This window comes from Sphaerodactylus townsendi, linkage group LG11 (genome assembly GCF_021028975.2).
Source record: "Sphaerodactylus townsendi isolate TG3544 linkage group LG11, MPM_Stown_v2.3, whole genome shotgun sequence".
NCBI lineage: Eukaryota > Metazoa > Chordata > Lepidosauria > Squamata > Sphaerodactylidae > Sphaerodactylus > Sphaerodactylus townsendi.
Genome location: NC_059435.1, coordinates 61,700,269 through 61,720,970, shown reverse-complemented (window position 1 = coordinate 61,720,970; position 20,702 = coordinate 61,700,269). Strand labels below are relative to the sequence as shown.

The 20,702-nt window shown below is 40.3% G+C and overlaps 1 protein-coding gene across 4 annotated transcripts in view; it reads left to right on the top strand.

The window, feature by feature from the left end:
* The window catches only part of PARD3 (par-3 family cell polarity regulator), a 605,108-nt gene that overhangs the window by 580,969 nt on the left and 3,437 nt on the right, over nucleotides 1–20,702 (top strand). For all 4 annotated transcript variants that reach the window (XM_048510786.1, XM_048510784.1, XM_048510785.1 and 1 more), the window contains 2 exons: nucleotides 8,038–8,158; nucleotides 17,620–17,747. In XM_048510786.1, coding sequence (XP_048366743.1) covers nucleotides 8,038–8,158; nucleotides 17,620–17,747 — 249 coding nt within the window. The remainder of the gene's footprint in view (nucleotides 1–8,037; nucleotides 8,159–17,619; nucleotides 17,748–20,702) is intronic.

Sequence of the window (20,702 nt, the reverse complement as noted above, 5' to 3'; positions counted from 1 at the left end):
CATTGGAACACTGTAGCCCTTTTTAGTCAACTATATTCCTGGCCCTATGACTGCATGTGTAGAACAAATGCACTACACAAAATGTTTGCAGTACAGACAGTTTCTGCTCCTTCTGAAAGGGCATCACATGGATTTTCTACCTTGGTTCATGTGTTGTAGTTCCCAGAATAATCTGGAGTCTGGTACAGGCATTGTGAAGCTGAAGCATATTTTCCATCTCAGAAGAAATTGTGAGCATGCATTTCTGGAGAGTCACAGGTAGCGTGTTTGCCCCATACGGACAGTCAAACGTAATAACTGAACATGGCTTAGGCTCCTTCCGCACATGCAGAATAATGCACTTTCAAACTGCTTTCAATGCTCTTTGAAGCTGTGCAGAATAGCAAAATCCACTTGCAAACAGTTGTGAAAGTGGTTTGAAAACGCATTATTCTGCGTGTGCGGAAGGGGCCCTGTATTCAGGAAAGATAAAGACTGCTGCTTACACCATCACTCAACTTTCTCTGGAGTTTAGAGGGTGACATTTTTGCCTCTGTCTCTGGTCAACACCTGCATTTTTTATATACCATCAAGAGCTTTGAATCTTGTTTCAAGGGTGCCTTGTCTCAGTTGTTTAACAGCTGTTCTGTGAACAAATATTTTTGTTCCTAATTTATTCTTTTAAATTGCTATATTTCAGCAGAAGGGAGACTTTAATTGCAACTGCAGCTGATATTGTCAGTTGTTACAGCTTGGAAAATTCTGTGCGTAAAAAAATTCTGGCATCGCCAATTTTTTTATTTTTGAAGAGCTTTGTCGCTGAATGTTGGTGTTCTCACAATTATTCTGGGGCCCTGAAATGCTTGGGGTTTTTTTTTCACTATGAGAAAGAAAAGAATTCCTGCAAAGAGTACCGGTAAAACATTTTTTTCCCTCATGTGAGCTCTGACAGGCTAATAAGGAAGAATGATGATAGCAATAAACGGGGGTCTTGGGTGCATTCCTCAGATTTCACTGTTGTAAAATGATGGCCCCGTAACAAAATGGCCACATAGGAACTCCGAGAGAGAGTTAGTTCTGAATGTGGGGAGAGCTTGACGAAGTGACCTCCCTCTTAGCTGTGAAATGTCCAGTGGACTCTGAGGTATCACATCAAAAGCCAGTGCTGTATTAACAGCTTTGGAGAGCAACTTTTTAACCTAGAGAATAGAGCTGTGTGTTTTTAATTTGAGATGATTTACAACGTAGAAATTGGTGTGAAATACACAACAAATCAGAGTGTCAAAAGTGGGAAGTGAATTTGGTCAGCTGGTGGAAGTGTTGGGTTTGAGGGAATTAACATAACTTTGGGGGAAAGTTGCATATCTTGCCAGATAATAGGCAAATCTGCTTTGAAAGGGACATGACACAAATATCTTAAGCTGCTGATTTCATGTTTGGGCTCACACAAACTGATGCATATTCTGAACACCAGAGTAGCTTCATGATAGAAATTTAGGCAAAGAGATACATGCGATCTAGGTGGATCTTCATGATCACATGAAGTTGATCTACAGGATTTGCTCTGGGAACAAAGTACACACATACAGGATGTATTTTTCTGTATTTGACTCACAAATATTATCCAAAATACAGACATTTTGTATGCTTCTGTGCTGTGGAAGAAAAGGAAGGTTAGAAAGAATAAGGAAAAAGAGATTCAAATATTCAAGTGTAACTGCTCAGTATTCAAGATGCTGTCCTTGTTAGAGAGACTAACTTTGCATGCATAATCAGTTGGAAGAAAGACATTCAGAACAGCGCAATTGGTTGCCAAATTGAATTCAGGTGCTTGTTGAACATACGGGGGATTTATTCCAAATTTTCTGGATTGTGCATCACGCTCCCAATATACAGGCTGATAAAAGTAAATGTAACTTGTGTTAAGAAATCTATATTTTAGCAATTGAAATATTGCTGTTCTTGTTGTTTAAAAGCTTACCATCTTTTGCCCGTTTGAAAAGGTTTGTTTCAGTGGAAAACATGAACAATAACGTTCTAGCTCAGTTTGGTCAGATTAATTCCAAATGTAACATTACTTCATTGAAAGTATACTGCCTGCCTAGCCTGCCTAAACAGAAGCCAATTAGTCTCCTCTATGAAAACTAAGTGATGATCAATTTGTATTCTAGGCCTCCCTCACCATGCCCAATATTTCAGTAAAAATGACCACTATGCAAGTTACCCTATGCAAGCCGTAGGTCATTGCTGACCCATGGGATGATATCACATTGTATTTATTAGGCAGACTATATTTACAGAATTGTTTGCCTTTTCCTCCCCCACTCATCTACACTTTGCCTCCAGCAAGTTGGGAACTCATTTTACTGACTTTACTGACTTCAGAAGGATGGAAGTCTGAGTCAACCTTGAGCCAGGTACCTCAAACCAACTTTCAATGGGACTGAACTCAGCTCATGAGCAGAGCTTTGACTGCAGTACTGCAGTTTACCCCTCTGCACCAGGGAGCTCTTTAAGCCCAGTATTTATCACAGCAGAAATCTTTATAACTAAAATTCTCCTGTTTTCATACGTGGTTAGAAGATAGGCCATCCTATGAATATTGTTGAACTTCTTGTCTCTTTCTAGTCACTTTCAGATCATGGGGGCTGAACTTACCAAACCATGAGCAAGATTTGAGTCTAGTAGCACCATAAAGACAACAAGATTTCCAGGGTATAAACTTTCAAGTTCAAACTTTGAATCTCAAAAGCTTTTACCATGAAATTCTTGTTGGTCTCTAATGTGCTCATTGACTCAGCTCTAGCTCTTCTGCAGACCAACATGGCTACCCTCCTGAAACGAGAAACTATGTAAACATGCTAACATTTCTCTCAATCAACTGTGTGGTTTCCACATGAAAATTAATTCTCTGGTGTTTCCAGACACGTTTTCAATCGCATTTCATGATGTGTCTCATCAGCTTTACATGATCTATGTCTGCGGTCACAGACGAGACCCATATGCATGGAGTAAGCACCCTTTTGGACAGATGGGAAACTGTTTGAGTTCCATTTAACCCAGCAAAAGCTTTTACAGTAGATTAACCCTGTTCTGCATTCTCTTTGCCTATTTTATCCTGCCCAAGCAATGACAAGAGAGGTCCAATTTAATATACACTCAGCTTGCTCTGAACTTTGGCCAGCATGCATTCAGCAGGCTTAATGCACTGCCACAAGAACAAGGATGCCATTAATAGTCCAGCCTTTTTAAAATTCATTCAGACAGGCTTTGTTTCCCTTCTATTCTACCTGTGGCTACAAGGACATCTGACATGACTGTTTTTAAAAAGTAGCATAAGTTTGAAGATTCTGGAGTGCCATCTGAGCGTACGGGGATTTAATTAACGCAACCATTTGGCATGTTTGCTCAATGGTTTGCAATGACTGAGGACCCAATCGTTAACATTCATGTTTTATATCGCCCAGAGCCCTTTGGGTATTGGGCGGTATACCAAATCCTATTATTATTATTATTATTATTATTATTATTATTATTATTATTATTATTATTATTATTATTATTATTATTATTATTATTATTATTATTATTATTATTATTATTATTATTAAAAAAACACTAGGGCAGCGCTTGAAACATCTTCGAATTGACAAAATTAACATTGGTCAAATTCAGAAGGCAGCCCTGCTGGGAGCCGCACAAATACTACGCCGATACATTACAACTTCCTAGGCTTCTGGGTGAGGCTCAAATTGTAATGAAGGCCAACAACCAGCTAAAGATCTGGCAGCTGTGAAATCTACCATGAGGATGAGGATGAGGATGAGGATGATAAAACTGCTAGCTGTACACTTATCCTGCCGGATAGGTCACACAGATCCTTCCATTCACACAGGCATGATTGGTGTAGATAAATTCCAGGTTGGACTAGTGTGTCTTTGCTAAGCTTCTGCAGTAGTATTGCTTGGCTTTATTGGTAGGGCTCCCTTTCCCAGGCCAATAACGTTTTTTTTTTTGCTCCTCAAAGCTTTAGTCATCCCTGTTCCGTAACTTGCTTGTATCCACTTTATCACGCTGACAATCTGTCCGTTCTGAAAGGATTACAACTATGTACTTCAGAGCATGACATCATAGTGAGATATTGCTTAACGATCTGAGACTCTGAACAGCCATTGCTGTAGGCTCTTGTTACAGAAAATATGTGACAGCTCTGGCCTACATGAGCTTTGCTTACATAGCATTTTTCCAGTCTTGGCTGGAGATTGCACGTTGTGTAAGTAGCATTCATGAAATTGCTGAGGGCACGTTTAACATCATGTCAGTTGGCAGGCATCCGTGGGGCAAGTGCAAACCTGGTGCAAGTTGCCCCATCGCTTAGGCAGTAAAACTGTCTTTGTCTCGTACAAAGTGGAGCTTAGACCAGTGATGGCGAACCTATGGCACGGGTGCCAGATGTGGCACTCGGAGCCCTCTCTGTGGGCACGCACACACAGAGTTCGTTATGTGGGAGGCGGAAAATCACACACCCCTACACACATCTAGGTTGGCCTGGGCCACTGAGCACGACATGCGCGCACCATGGTGACCACGTAGGACTTGGCTGGCAGGCCTGGTGCCTGTGGTCCAGGTGGCTTCTGCCCGAGGGGGGGGGGGCGCAGAGGAGGCAGAGATGCTAGAGAGGCACAGAGCAGTGCGCGCAGGACTTGCTGGAGGCTAGAGCAGGCTGGCCCCTACTCGAGTGGGTGGGGCGGAGGAAGAGGGAGCCAACCGGTTTTTTTCTAAACTAAAACTTCAACCTTTAGGTTAAATTGTCGGGTTGGCACTTTGCGATAAATAAGTGGGGTTTGGGTTGCAATTTGGGCACTCGGTCTCAAAAAGGTTCGCCATCGCTGGCTTAGACCTTCAAAACCCTTGATTGTATTGAAGAGCGCTAAGTAGGGTTGGGGCAGCAGCTGTGGAGAAATGATATATATTTCTGCCATAAAACAATTTGGTCAGAGCCAAGGGAGGCATTTTTATTATGGGAGAACCAAAAGTAGATGAAGGTAGCTTGTAAGCAATAGCAAAGGGACATTGTAACAGATAGTAAAACTGTTGAGAAGCATCTTAAGATTAAGATTTCTATTAATTACTCCCTCCATGCCAGAATGCACGGACACTACATATTTTTCTCACATGCATTTTCCAGAATTTCCACTGTGTTGTTTTGTTTTGGTGTAATACTATACTAGAAGTACGTCCTCTCACTGTGTCTAGATATTCTCAGTTGGTCAGGGAGTGGTGACAGCAGATTACCAGGGTTTTTCGAAGGAACCTTTGTTCTGAAGAGAGTTTCCCAGCCAACCTCTTCTACCTTTCCTTCCTTAATAGAGTAGAACCAGATCTAAAGAAGATGATAGTTGAGTCTTCAAGAGTCCAAGCAGCAGAGGGACAGTCTGGGGATGGGGATACTGAGCCTGAAGTGACAGGATTCTAGGATTCTGACAGTGGCAGGAAACTGTAATTCAGGGTGATGATGTCACTCTGAGGAGGTTGCTAGTATAGCAGGAGATTAAGTCACTGTCATGAAGAATGGCTTGATTAGGTTACTCCAGTGTTCAATTCTCTGGGGGTAGGACAATACAAAAGTCAATCAAAAACATTACACTGCAAACGTTTCCAGCCTGTAGCTGAAGTAACAATTTTTTTTTGTAGAACTATTGTCCAAATAAAGCGATACAGACATCACAACCAGATAACTTTCCTGGTGTTATATTAAATATATATGTCATACAAAAATCAAAACTTTTCGAGAAATATTTAGATGCTGATATCAACTATTGTTTCTAATATTAACGAGAGCATTCTCTATCAAGACCATCGACGGCATTGCTAGTCTTATTACTAATGTGTGAATATTCTGAAGAGCTCACTATTCTAGATTCAGGAGGTCTGGTTTTGGGCTGTAGTCATGCTTGTCCAATGGTTGAATCAGCTCTCCATTCCTCCCTTGCATGCTACCCCTCCCTCCCCTCCCCCTTCCTCTGCTAGGGTGGGTGGGCCAGGTCCAGATGCCGGGTCTCCTCCCCTTTCCATCCTTGCATGCCACCCCTCACTCCCTCCCCTCTGAATGACTCTCCAAGGATAGACTCTGTCCAGCAGTTTGACCTTCATGGATCTGACTGCTTTTATTTATAACCCTTGGAATGTGTACTGTTGCATTTGGTTCTCAAAAAGAGGCTTTCTGTGTCTCCTACACTTCAGATTTAGATTTTTAGGATCAAAATTAAAACAATCAAATAAGCATTAAGATAGGTGTTTTGTCAAGATAATGCAATGTCTTATAACTTATGATGATGATGTAGCAAATGGAAAGAGGTAGAACTGGTAGATTTTTGAATAATTGAAAGCTAACACCTCCGTCTTTTGAAAAATATTTTCCTGATGGTCTCCCATTAGCGTTTGTAGTGAGAAACCCTTAGATGAATAATGCTGGTTAGCCTTAGTCTATAAAACCACTAAGGGCCAAAGCCAGAGGGTTGGAGAGAGAGAGAGAGCTTTCTGGAGTTAACCGCCCATGTAGCAAGGGAAAGGCAGAAATTAGTAGGGTTGGGAGAGTTTAGCCCAGGTAACCCCAAAAATGTCAAACTGCCCTTTAGGTTTATTTGCAGTTGCTATTAGGGAAAGCTTTGGGTTTCGAATACTTTTGAAATGATGCCAAGTAATGTTTACATCACAGAGAGAAGAACCGGGAATCCTCTGGAAGATAAAAGAAGAATGTTTAGCACCATTTTGATGATTCTGCCCATCTTTAGAGGCCTATCCTCTGCATGTTAGCTCATTCCCACTGAGTTAAATGGATCTTCTTCCCAAGAAAACAGGCATTGGGTGGCCACGTTAATCTCTGTCATGCCATTTTATATCTTCAGTGAGGGCCAAAGTAGGTTTCACATGCTGCGAAGTTCCACATGACCATTAACCTTTTAATGTGATCAGGCTGATCAGTTCAAAGGACTTGTCAGAAACAGACCTAAAGGGTGACAGGATCCTATTGACTGGAAAGAGTAATCCAATAGTGCCATATCTAAATTGTAGCAAGAAGCCCAGTGGGACTTTAGCTGCATCTGCAACAAGAAGCTGAATAATTTGCTAATGACTCTTTAAATATATATATATATATATATTTGTATTGCTTTCTACAAATCAAAAATGTTACATGCTCCCATTCAGAGACATTTTTAGTCCTGTTAATAACCAAATGAAGAATATTTTGGATAAGGGCCTGTTTAAAGTCTCTGTGGAATGGCCATTTTAAATCCCTCCATATATTATCAGCAGGAAATCAATTCTTATTATTTACATAGAATAGTTTTTGTTAAGCAGAAGAGCAAAAATGATGGCTGATGACGTTTATGGTGTCACTTCACAACAAACTACCAATTTGCATGTAATAGCACTGGTTTTCATATTAAAATGTATACGTGACACCATAGAGGAATTGACTTATCAAATCAGAATTGACCAGTATCGAAGCAGATAACTTGAGATGCCATTCTAGAAGTTTTTAGAAGCTTCTGGCCCACTGTACCTCAGGCATAAAATATGATTCTCTGTAGATTTATTTAATGCCTACCTTGTGTTTTTATGGTATTGTCTGTGCCTACCATGATGGCCGTAGGTACTAGATAGCTTTGGGTGCACCCCTGCTTAATAGACTTTTTCATGCACCCCTGTGGAGGTTGTGACTGAAAGTATTCTAGTCATTAAAATATTTTATCCTCAGTCAGTTGATTACCTTCAGCTGAACTGAAGGTAGCCTGTGTAGGCATCTGCAGTGTCTAGTATACACACAAAACCAAACTAAAAACAGATGTTCCTCTAACTAAAGATGGATTGTTCTGAAAAGTCATGAAGAAACCTCACCTTTGCAGAAGTTGCTGTTTGACTGTGAGCACTTTGTGTCTCTTTGTACAGCAATAAGATTCCTTGTGCTATTTTGCATCTGAAAAAGACAGAGGCATATGCTTTTTTTAAAAAGCAAACATATTAACTCCGCCTTTTTTTTTTTGCCTTTCTTAGCAACCGATCAACTCCCAGCAATCATGACCGGATACAACGTCTAAGACAAGAATTTCAACAGGCCAAGCAAGATGAGGATGTAGAAGATCGGAGACGTACCTACAGTTTTGAACAGCCATGGGTGAGTGTTTACCTATGGGCTCGATATGCAGCATTGTGCAAAGTTCTTTGGTGTTAGCTCAGTGCCTCTGCTTGAACTCTTAGCCTTAATCCTTGATGCAACAACAGTGCAATTTAGATTCTAGTTCCTGGATGACCTTTAAACTCCTGACCCTTCCTGTGTCCATCTGTGCCCCCAACATTCCTAATTTCATTTAATATCATGCCTTACCATCTGTCCATTGTTTGTCAGATATTGGCTTCCCTGTGACAAAGCATAGCTGGGTCACATCAATATTTGAGAGCCTAAAGTATTATTCTACTCGTATAAAATATTGTATCTCTAGTTGGTTCATTAATAGAACTTTGTATAACTTGCAAGCTTCAAAGCTGATCTGAAAGTGTGTATGTCTTCTCTGACTTTATGGGATTTATTTGGGCGCTATTCAACAAACCAAGACCCTTTGCTTGTATAAAGTTTCAAATAAAATATGCAAACATTATAATAATCCCTAGCACAGAATTTGCCTTTTCCACTGCAGTGGCAACACACTGAGTCCATATTGTTACTAAACTGTCTTCTATAATACCAGCATGCCTTTCCTGATTGGTCCCCTTCAGTTTAAATACTTTAATTGTATAAACTGTCCTCTTTTTGCAAAACTGGAAACTCATAAAAGTACAGAATGAACAAGAAAACTTTTTTTTTTACTGTCTGATGTGAGACCCTCAGACTTTCAGTTTGCCAGTCTTCTGCTGCTGGGCCACTCTTTGAGTCTGATCTCTAGAAACCAAGAAAGATCTATAAGTTTCTTTATGATTAAAAGGAAACACTTCTTCACGCAACGTGTGATTGGTGTTTGGAATATGCTGCCACAGGAGGTGGTGATGGCCACTAGCCTGGATAGCTTTAAAAGGGGCTTGGACAGATTTATGGAGGAGAAGTCGATTTATGGCTACCAGTCTTGATCCTCCTTGATCTGAGATTGCAAATGCCTCAACTGACCAGGTGATCGGGAGCAACAGCCGCAGAAGGCCATTGCTTTCACATCCTACATGTGAGCTCCCCAAGGCACCTGGTGGGCCACTGCGAGTAGCAGAGAGCTGGACTAGATGGACTTTGGTCTGATCCAGCTGGCTTGTTCTTATGTTCTTATGTTCTTAATCTGCTGGTTCCTGGCTGTTTCACTGAAAATAAACAGCCACGTGTCAGGAAGCTGGCAAATAGTACATCCATTACAATGTATATGAAAAGATGGGATTATTGTGTTCCAGTGTGGATCACTTTACAGTTATTTACATTCTCATGTGCCTCGCTATTGCCCATTCACTCAGCTATGTATCATGTGTTGTAAATATATGCATGCCATATTTGTTAATTTACGAGGGAAGATGTATGTTAATTTTAATTTCAATTCTTTTCAGTTCTGTGCTCTTGAGTGAACTGAAAATTCAGCCTTAAAAATGATAATTAACATCATCTTGAATAATCTATTTTTCGAAAAATATATAATGTTCATTCAGGGCCTCTGTGTTAAATACAGTGTTATAAAATGTTTTCTATTTATTCCTGAATTTTGTCAGTTCCTGCTTTGTTTTATTTGTTTAATGCCTACCAATGTTTCATGAGATGTGTCCAGGGAATTCAGAATCTCTTCTTTTCACTTCAAGGGTATTTGGAAGAGTTTGTGCTTCTTCACTATTCAGGGAGTCGTCTGTTTAATCTTGTAATGAAATGGGTTTAGGGATCTTGGGAAAACTGTCTGAGAGAAACATGTGGTCACTGGGACTTGAGAATTTAACTACTGAAGGTCGTGGGCCAAATGTTGTCTGTCTGAATACCATGGCAACTCTAGACAGGCGACCATGGCTTGTATTATAGATCTCTACAATGAGTGAGCGGGGAATTATTTAGATGACAGCATGATTACCTCAGGAATTGAATAATTTCCTAAATTATGGGTCAGAATGCTGGCCTTTCCTTTCTTTCTACTACTTCTTTTCCACCCTCTCCAAACAATTGGCATTGCTCTCCTATTTGGCTGATCATGCAAATGAGCTTAAAGTGGCAGTAATGCTGTTTAATGTATTAATTTTAATTCCAAGCCTTATTGTTGCATTTGTTGAAGGATCTGCTCTGATGTTAAAGCTATAGTTAGTGCTGTCTCATTCAATGTGTGTGTGTGTGTGGATGGCACACATGCCTGTAGACTTTTTCCATTTTATAGAGACACATACATTTAGAAAAATAAGTCCAATGTACCTTGGAATTTATTTTTCCCCCTTGTGTATTCCAGTCTGTATAAGATCACTGGGCCTGGAAAGGATGAAACAATGACCTCATCTATTTTGAGAGTACACAATCATTCCAGTGCTGAGGAACAATAAAGCCCATCTCTTCGGCCACATCTTTGGCTTCAGAGCCTTAGCTTAAAGGTGCTCTCCCCCAAATGCAACCAGATGTAGTAAATACCAAAAGATGTGAAAAACACAGCATGGTTTTAACTGTGTGCTTTGTAGAGAATACACAAACCATAGCCTTAAACGCTGTTCTGGTTTTTCTGTTTTAAAGCTCTGGATAGAAGTATGACAGTAAAAAAGAAATCACACCTGTGTGCAGTCTATTGTTAAAACACATGCATTAGCCTGAGGGAACTAGTTTGTGGCATAAAGGGGGGTGGGGCAGGGCTGTAGCTTAGATGAACATAAAGCTTTAAATCCAGAAAAGTCCCTCAAATCCATGTTATGAAAGCCAACATTTCTCTCCCGGTTCAGACCGAGAAACCTTCATTCTTCTTCATTCTTCTTCAGAGCCATGTGAACTTTGAAGGGACAACAGATCTATAAGTTTCTTTATGATTAAAAAGAAGGGCTTCTAAGAGCAGAGAGAAATGATTCAGGTGGTGTCTTTAAATGGGGAAAGAAAATGGGGGTTATCACACATAGCTAACCTTTATATATATTTTTTTAAAAAGTAGGTATTTTGCCACAGTTTCCAGTACCTGTTAGAGTAGTGTGACTTGATGTCTGTCTCCAGTTCATAGCAGGCAAATGTCCACCCCTGAATCATACAGCTATGATTATGTTGGCAGCCTCTCCACTTGCTGGCTGTGGGAGAGCTGGCACTCTTGCCTTAGCTTATCCACCTTGCCAATAACTAACAAACCCCTGCCCTAAAGGCAGTCCATCCAATAATTGTCATGGATAAAAGGCACTCTTATTAAAATATTTATAAGGACGTTTCCCAGACAAATCTAGGCATGAAAAATTACTTTGAGAACATGGCTCAGAACAGAAATGTGAAACTTTGAGCTGATCTTTTGGTTTGATGACTTATCTGGTTGAACATTTTCCAGTAACTACAAATCGGGGCTCTCCAGGATCCAAATGAAAAATAATCTTAAACAAGAAGGGGATTCCATAGTTGTAACCATACTGGGGCATCTGTGTTTTTGCCAGATCTAAGTTAAAGAGGAAGCTCCTGTGCACACAGGAACTGTGTTTTCAGGTATTTGTTAACATGCCCTGGAATATTATATACACAACTGAGTTTCTGGTTTTCCAAATTTCTACATATATTTTACAACACTTTCATAATCACAATTTTATATCCATCAAAAATGATCAGAAATTCTGATATATTACAGACTCTGCGTGTGTAAGATTATACAAGATAGAGGCTGCATAAAGGTCCCACAATAGATTCAGAAAATCAGGTCATAATCAAATGTAGCCAACTGATTCATTTATAGCACAGGTGTCAAACTCGCGGCCCTCCAGATGTTCATGAACTACAATTCCCATCAGCCCTTGCCAGTATAGCCAATATAGCCAATGCTCATGTTGGGAGGGACTGATGGGAATTGTAGTTCATGAACATCTGGAGGGGCGCAAGTTTGACATCCCTGATTTATAGCACAGGTGTCAAATTCGCGCCCCTCCAGATGTTATGGACTACAATTCCATCATGCTGGCAGGGGATGATGGGAACTGTAGTCCATAACATCTGGAGGGGCGCGAGTTTGACACCTGTGATTTATAGTATGGCTTGGAAACTCTGTTCTTCTCCCCCCATCCCAAAATAATAATTTGAACTCTATAAGTGATATTCATAACACCATTGTCACTCCAGCCATAGAGAATTAATTTCTTTCCATTTGCTTTTCATAGTGTTAGGAATGGAAGATAAGAAGACCATTGTTTGGCTCTAAACAAAATGGGTACGCTCTTCTCTGCTGCCCAGCATAAATAAAAACATCCTACATTAAAAACCATCAAGGATTTCCTTTGTTGTTGGTATCAGTGCAATATTTGAGGCCTCCAGTTAATGGGTAGAACAAAGTGCTTGTCCATTCAGTACAGATCTCAGCTCTCGCTAATTAGTTTATCAGCACAAGTGGTTTTAGCACCTCAGGATGCTGTAGCCACCCCGTGTCCTTGTTATCACCAATGTGGGTGTTATACATTAAGCAAATGGATTTTGCTAATTAATAATGAGTTTTAAAAATATAAAACACAAACAGATGAAGACCATGTTCCTTGAAGTGGCTGTTCAGTGGCTAGATAACTGTGTCAGGCAGCAGATTGGGCTTTTCTTGAACAGGCCTGTGTTTCCCTGAGGAAGGTATTCATTCTCTGTGGGGACAGAATGAAACAGCAACAGGGTAGAGGCTTGATGTGCACATAACAGAAGTCAGTCTCATCTGGAATGAAGCTGAAAACAACTTATCGAGTTTCATGTTCTCTTGTGGGAATGTCAACAGTTTCCTTCTATCTTTGGCAATTCTTTGACAGTTGTAAACACAGTCTTTTCCCCTTTGAAGCTTTTCTGAGTCTTTTTGTTCCCTTCACTACTGCTGATGCTGGGCCTCATTTCCCTTTTTCTTTTCCCTCACTGTCCTTGGCATCAGATGTCGTCACTGCCCTTTTTTGCCTGATGGGCTGTGGTGGCCGAAAGATTTTGTTGACATTGTAACAGTGTATGGAACAAAGATATTTTGGGGTCCTGTAAAGTCAGAGCAAAGAAAGTTCTTGTATGATGGTTTTTGAATTAAAGTGCAGTTCAGTCATTAAGAAAATTCCAGTGATTCTGTGACTGACTGATCATATTTATAGTTAACTTATAAGTTCAGGAGTTTTACAGCAATCTGCTTTGTCTAATAGAAAACAGATTAAGGACACAGTGGACTCCAGTTACTTGAAGCAGCTATCAAATGCAATGATTATTGAAGCTTTTTATCGAGCAAAACTGTAAATTTTGAGGTTTGAACTACCCTTACTTTACTCAGACCTGCCTAGATCGTATGTAGAAAAGATTCCAGTCTACATTAGTGTTCCATAACTTCACTCCAACCTTCCTTTAATGCTCTGCTTACTTGAATTGACTGAATTTTCATTGTTTGACGACACAGCCTTCTCCCTTAAGAAACAAAGCAAGTGGTAACTAGATAAGCTCAAAACATCACTCATTAGCCTGCTGAATGTACATTATGAATTAAGAATTGTATTCAACCAGCTAATCAAGTGGGGCAGGGGAGAGGAGGGCCTGATTCCCTTCCTCATTGCATCCCTATTCGCATAGTTTCTTTGTCCATGTGGGTCCCTGACACAGGCTTTTCTGAAGGTCCAGAGACTTCTCCCACTTTACACCACCGGAAATGCTATTATGATCCAAGCTGATAAATTCCATGCAAAATGAGTATTTTGATTGTAACTCAGCTGATATTGAAAGATGAAGCTTCATCATACCAAGTCAAACTGGTACAGGATTGTCTGTTCTTACTGGCAGTGGCTCTCCGGGGTCTCGGGCACAGAGAAGGCATTCCCAACAACTGCTGAAATTCTTTAAGTAGAGATGCCAGGAAGTGAACTCTCAACCCTCTGCAAGCAAACCAGATTTTTTTCAATTGTTGTGTTTTGATAGCTGCAGCTTGTTTCATTGTTGATATTTATTTATTTTATTTATATATTTTTAAAATTTAATATTTTGCCCTCCCTGGTCTTAGCCAGGCTCAGGGCGGCTAACATACATGTTAAATAATTACATAAAAATACATAACACAAACAACAGTTAAAAACACATATCATTTAGAAGTTTGTCCCCATGGCGCAGAGTAGCTGCAGTTTCAGGTAGCCAGCTCAAGGTTGACTCAGGCTTCCAGCATTTCAAGGTATGTAAAATGAGTACCCAGCTTGCTAGAGGCAAAGTGTAGATGTTTGGAACAGGCAGTGCAAAGTTTGCCTAGTAAATGTTGTTGTTGTTGTTTTTTATTGGATTTTATAGATCGCCTTATCCCCAAAGGGCTCTAGGCGGTTATGATAAATGTTGTGATATAGTCACCCCATGGGCCAGTAATGATCTGGTGCTTGCATGGAGGACTACTTTTATCTTTTACCCATTAGGGAGACCACAGTTGCTGAGCAAACTAGATGCCCTCATGGCTGAAAGGAAGAGGATTCTCCCTCTCTCCCTCTCCCTCTCTCCCTCTCTCCCTCTCTCCCTCCCTCTCTCTCTCTCTCTCTCTCTCTCTCTCTCTCTCTCTCTGTGTGTGTGTGTGTGTGTGTGTGTGTGTGTGTGTGTGTGTGTGTGTAAGTAAAATGCTGTCAAGTTGCAGATGACATTGTGACTCCATATGGTTCCCAAGGCAAGAGAGTTACAGAACTGGTTTGCCGTTGCCTGTCTCTGCATAGCAAACCTTGTATTCCTTGGTGGTCACCCATCTAATTACTGACCAGGGTTGACCCAGTTTAGCTTCTGAGATCTGATGGGGTCAGACTAGGCTGGATCATCCAGGTTTACTACAGAGTAGGAAGTGGAAGAAAAGGCAGATGAGAAAGCAGAGAGGGGCTGTAAGGAAGATTGAAGAATCACACCTTACGTTAAGAATCCTGCCTTGTGTTGTCTTCTCTCATGCACCAATCCGTATGACACTGGCATTCTGCAACACACAGTCCTTCTGCTGAGCTCTCAAATTGTCTCTGAATTATCACACACCTGGAAGTGTATATCAATTTTTTTTTTGCATGTCATTTGCTTGGAAAATGTTCAGCATTGTAGTGATCATCTGTATTTAAACAGCATTGTGGAAGCCACAAACATGTATTTATTTGTATAATACAGCCTTGCCTGTTTGGGCGGCCTTGACCACTATTTGATTCAGAAGGTCAGTGCTTGTCACTCATCTCTTCCCAGACAAGGCCGGGGCGTTTTTCAATTTACACAGTTAAGATGAAGTCGCTTTGTTTGATAGCTTTGAAGAATTACAATAATTATACTCTGACTTGCACTGCCCTATTTATACAGCTGTTAACTAGTTTGAAAGTTCTATTCAGTGTTCATGGTTTGTATTCCAATGGATGAAGATACATCTTTTCTCGGTTGGGAGAGAAGATTCCATCTTTCATTGTTTACGTATAATATTCCAATTCTTTAAAAAAAATTAAGTACAGATGTGAAAGGAAGCTGACAAATAATTGCTCTAAAAAATACTCTTGGTCAGTTACAAAGCCACAGTTTTGAGTGTAGATTTTTATTAATCAGCCATGTGGGAAAACATATTTTGGAGATGTATTTTCCAACTGAGTGGAAGTTAGATGCAGTTCACATGTGCCTGAAGATTATCTCTCAACCATCAGAGTACCTTCTTAGTGTTCCTGTTTCTGTGGATTGAGGAAGAGGATGGGATTTATTTAGCCATAGCTGGCTAGATGAATAATGGAGCACAGAGTGTCACCTTAGGTTTGTGTTTGGACCGGTCATACATAGCTTTAAACCTCCAGCCAATCATCAAGTTTGTTTTTGTTATTTATTTAGAGCTTTGGTAGCCCAGCTTTCTATTCAAAGGAGCACTTTGGCGGCTTTCAATGATATAGAAATAATTGTTAAAATACCATCCACTATAAAATAGCAATAATCAAAACAACGATGAAAAGCCACTGGTTTATAAAATAAACGTGTTTAAATGTCAAAAGCTTTACATGCTCCTTATATTAGCTAAAATAAAAGCCTTTGGGGTTTAGTGAAATAATTTGTTCATAGGTTCCAGAAGCAAGGGAAATAGGTTAAAATGCCTGCGTCACCCACATGTCTCCATCCCTTTCCACTGAGGACATTGTTCTAAGCTGGTGGAAATAAGTTGACTAGTCCACTGTATTCACTTTGGTAATGCCAGACAAGTAAACGGAGAAAAGAAGGGGAAGAAAAAATGATATATGCTGTCTTGACCTTCTTGGAGTGGGCTAAAATTGTATAGGCACTCAGTTGGGACTAGTGGCTCAGGAGAAGCAGTGGCGTAGAAGGTTAAGAGCTCATGTATCTAATCTGGAGGAACCGGGTTTATGGATTTATGCCCTGCTTTTCTCAAATGTAAGGAGTTTCAAAGCAGTTTACAGACTCTGTCCCTTCCCTTCTCCATAACAAACACCTTGTGAGGTAGGTGGGGTTGAGAGAATTCTGAGAGAACTGTGACTGGCCCAAGGTCACCCAACAGGTTTCATGTGGAGGAATGAAGGATCAAACCCAGTTCTCCAGATTAGAGTCCACCTGCTCTTAACAACTACTATACCACACTGGCTCTTACAAAGTTGTTGTGAGAATAAAATGGGAAACGGGAAATAATTTATGCCACACAGAACTCCTTAAAAGTGGAGGGGATAAAATTGTGGTAGATAAGTTGACTTATGCTCATTCATCCTTATGCTGTGTAATTTACATATTCTAAAAAGGAATCCTCATTCCTCTGGTAACCATTTGCAGAATCCTACTGAGTTCCTCTGAAATCTGTGCATGGAATTAACAATATGAGAGTTTAAAAATCACTTCTCATCATGTTTCTAATGCTGTTTTTAATATCTCTTTTAAACATGCTAGTCTCTCAGTAATATTTTTAAGGTTCTGTCATTGTGGATATATTATGAGTGAATCTAGATGACTGTATTTTGAAGGCTTTTTATGACCTTGAGGTTTCCTAAATTCTGCAGCAACCTCCCTTTGACCCAAACTGTTACATCATGCTTTTAAAAAAAAAAAACACCCCACAACCCTGTTTAAAAAATAACCATTTGTTTTCCAGTTTCATGATGCCCGTGGGACTCAAACATTCTTGGCTTTTTGACATTGCAGAAAATCAGCACAGGGGATGATGTTCCCCGAGTGTATAAGATTCTTAAGACTTCCCTTTAGATTTTACGCAGCCTGTTCTTTCTAATGAGTGCAGAAGTCAATATGAAGCCACCTAGACTGTGAGATTTAACTTCTGGGTCTCAGTGAAGCTTCAGAAGAGATAAGGATTCACATAATTGTCATAACTTCTCCTAGAATGATGGTCTTTTCTCATACTTATCCTATGAAAAGTTTTATGTTCAAGGTATCTTTTAAAGCATGTTGTTAATGACAACATTGTTTTGTTCTACTCATCTATTGTTTATTGTTCTGGAGACAAAACGTGATGATTTGTTGCTACAACTGTTTTTATTTTACCCTAGCCAAATGCGAAGACGTACTCTCAAAGTGGCAGGCATTCTGTATCAGTAGAAGTTCAGATGCAGAAGCAGCGGCAAGAAGAAAGAGAGAATTTCCAACAAGCTCAGCGACAGTACAGTTCACTACCCAGGTATGGCAACCATCTGAAACTGTGGGATGGATGAGCATCTGCCCCCCCCCCCCCCAATCTAGAGAATTGAAAGCTACAGTGATTGGGCATACATTTTTTTCTGAGAAGGTAAACACAGAAGAAGAAGAGAAGAAGAGTTTGGACTTATACCCCACCTTTCTCTCCTATAAGGAGACTCAAGGTGGCTTACAAGCTCCTTTCCCTTCCTCTCCCCACAACAGAAACCTTGTGAGGTAGGTGGGGTTGAGAGAGTTCCAAAGAACTGGGACTAGTCCATGGTCACCCAGCGGGAATGTAGGAATGCGGAAACACATCTGGTTCACCAGGTAAGCTTCTGCCGCTCAGGTGGAGGAGTGGGGAATCAAACCCGGTTCTCCAGATTTGAATCCAATTAACCACTTTACCACGCTGGCTCTCAAAAGAAGAGTTGTTTTTATACCTGCTTTTGTCTACCATAAGGAGTTTCAAAGCAGCTTACAATCACCTTCCCTCACCCCTCTTACAACAGCCACATTATGAGGTAGGTGGGACTAAGAAAGATGTAAGAAAACTGTGACTGGGCCAAGGACACCCAGCAGGCTTCATGCAGAGGAATAGGGAATCAAACTTGGTTCTCCAGCTTAAAGCCAACCACTGCTCGAAGGAAGGAACAGGGAACCAAACCTGGTTCTCCAGATTAAAATCTGCCGCTAATGGAACATTTATGTGATAGGAATGCTTTCCCCTTGCAAGTTACAGCGTCCTTACTTCTCCCTTCATGCTGCAGCCCAAAGTGCCTTCCAAAATGTCACTTTTGGGAGAACAGAGAACCCCAGGATCCATAGTTGAGGGAGAATTTTGGGGTACAGAGGGAGTCGGAGGTGAAAAGGTTGCACTTCATGAACAGATGGCCTTGAACTCAAGGGAAGACTCCATTGGCTCCAAGCCACCCTGGGGCATGGACTGTGAAATTATATAAATGTGTGTTATTTCTTGACAGATCTGACATGTCCTGCGGCTCATGGATCTAACTTTCAAAACTGCAGAACATTATTTGGCCTTATAAATAATAATTTCACATAACCACGAAGGGCGGGGGAAATATAAATATAAACTTTATTAGGGAAGTCAGACTAACGGGAAGTATTCTTTCTGTATAGATTGAAACAAAGTGAACGTTGGATAAGGACGCAGACATATGTCATAAAAGAATTAATTGAGTGAACAAGGAGATTACCACAAAAAGCTATATCAGATTGGGCCACATCCAAATTTCTGACATACTTAATTGGTTGCAAAATTTAAGTGCTGTCTATGGACATGCTTTAGTTTAGAATCAAGATTTATAGGTAGAGTGCTCATAGGCTGCTGTCCAGGAGGAAACTGAATTCTAAAGGAAAAATAATGGGGGTGGAGAGGTTGATTGCTTGTGGCTATCCAAGGGCAGCATCTAAGAGCTTTAGAGGTGTGTTGAACGCTTTTGGTATCGATGGCTGAAATTGTGTCGAAGGTAAGTATGAAATTTCTTGAAAAATACTGAAGTTTGGAAACAAGTCCAGCATTGTTTTGGAAAGACTAGCGGCCCCTTAAGAGATATGTGGTAGAAGTTTTCATTCTAGGTGAGATGGGAAGAAGAAAGCCACAAGACTGACTGTGACTCAAAGAGAATGTGGTAAATTTTGAAACAAATTGATTTACTGGGGACTAAAAGGCAAGCTTGGGTTTGGGGAAGTAGGTGGGCCAGACTTGGATTTATCTATTTTTCTCCTTGTAATTTCCCACCCTTTGAACCTTCTCCACAGAGTAGGATGTAACTTTCCACAAACCTGTTAATAAAAGAGTTGATAGGATTTTCTTTAGTTTATGGTTAGTCAAAGAGGTTGGCAGCAAATGCCAGCGGTGATGCCTCGTTCCGGCACTTTTTCTATGCAAAATGGGGAAGACACATGTAACAAACCTACATTCTTTCTCTTTGCCTCACAAGTCAAGGAGGAGCTGCTGAAGACATGTCTCTGTACCATTTTTGGAGGGAATCTTGTACACTCATTCAGTGCACCACCGTGTGCAAGTCCAAAGACATCACTAACAACCACGCTGAACATCCCAGGCAATCTCTACAAATTATCACAGTTGTACCAAATGAGATCTAAAGATAAATGTTAAGCACAGGAAGAACAATGCTTTATTGTTGGACAAGCTAAGGAATCCGAATGCATTTTGAACAATTAAGACTCTTCTTTGTGATATAAAATAAATTCCTAAAGGGCAACTTAACTCTTGTTCATTGTAAGGCATTTGTCAGGTGTCTTGCTAGCATACCTAGCAGGGACAGTGGCCGAAAGAGGGGCATTATTGAGACTTTTCAAGCACACCTTCACTTACAAAGTTCTCCAATTAATGCCTCTGATGAATTCCAGCTGATAAGCTCTTCTATGGAAAAATTGCATTATCATTGCACTATAATTGCATTATTGTGTAATTATTTCATTCAGTCATTATTATTCAGTCAGTCATTATTGGAGACTGTGAAATAACATCCCATAGTGCTAGGTCTGGCTCACAAGGTCTGGTTCACGAAATATCTGCACACAAACAAATTAACAAATTAATATGTGCTTCAGTCATCGTTTCTGTGCTGCATGATTAACCCACATTTCACGCAGTTATATTTATAACTTGTTTCCAGAGTTTATCAATTACTTCAATATCTTTTCTGTGAAGGTACTGTCAACAGTCCAACCAATTTAGAACCTGCCGTATTTTATGGTACATGAACAATCAGAGCACAGTCACACGCTATAGCAACTATAGCTATCACAATTATGTATTTTGCAAAAAAGTCAAATGCATATCAGTAAACAAGAACCATTCAGAATCTAATATTAATAATTCCCCAGTCTCAAGACTCATTTTGAATCCTTTATCAGACTGAATGGGTTTCTGTCAAATGGCCATCTTGTATACTGATGTACTTGC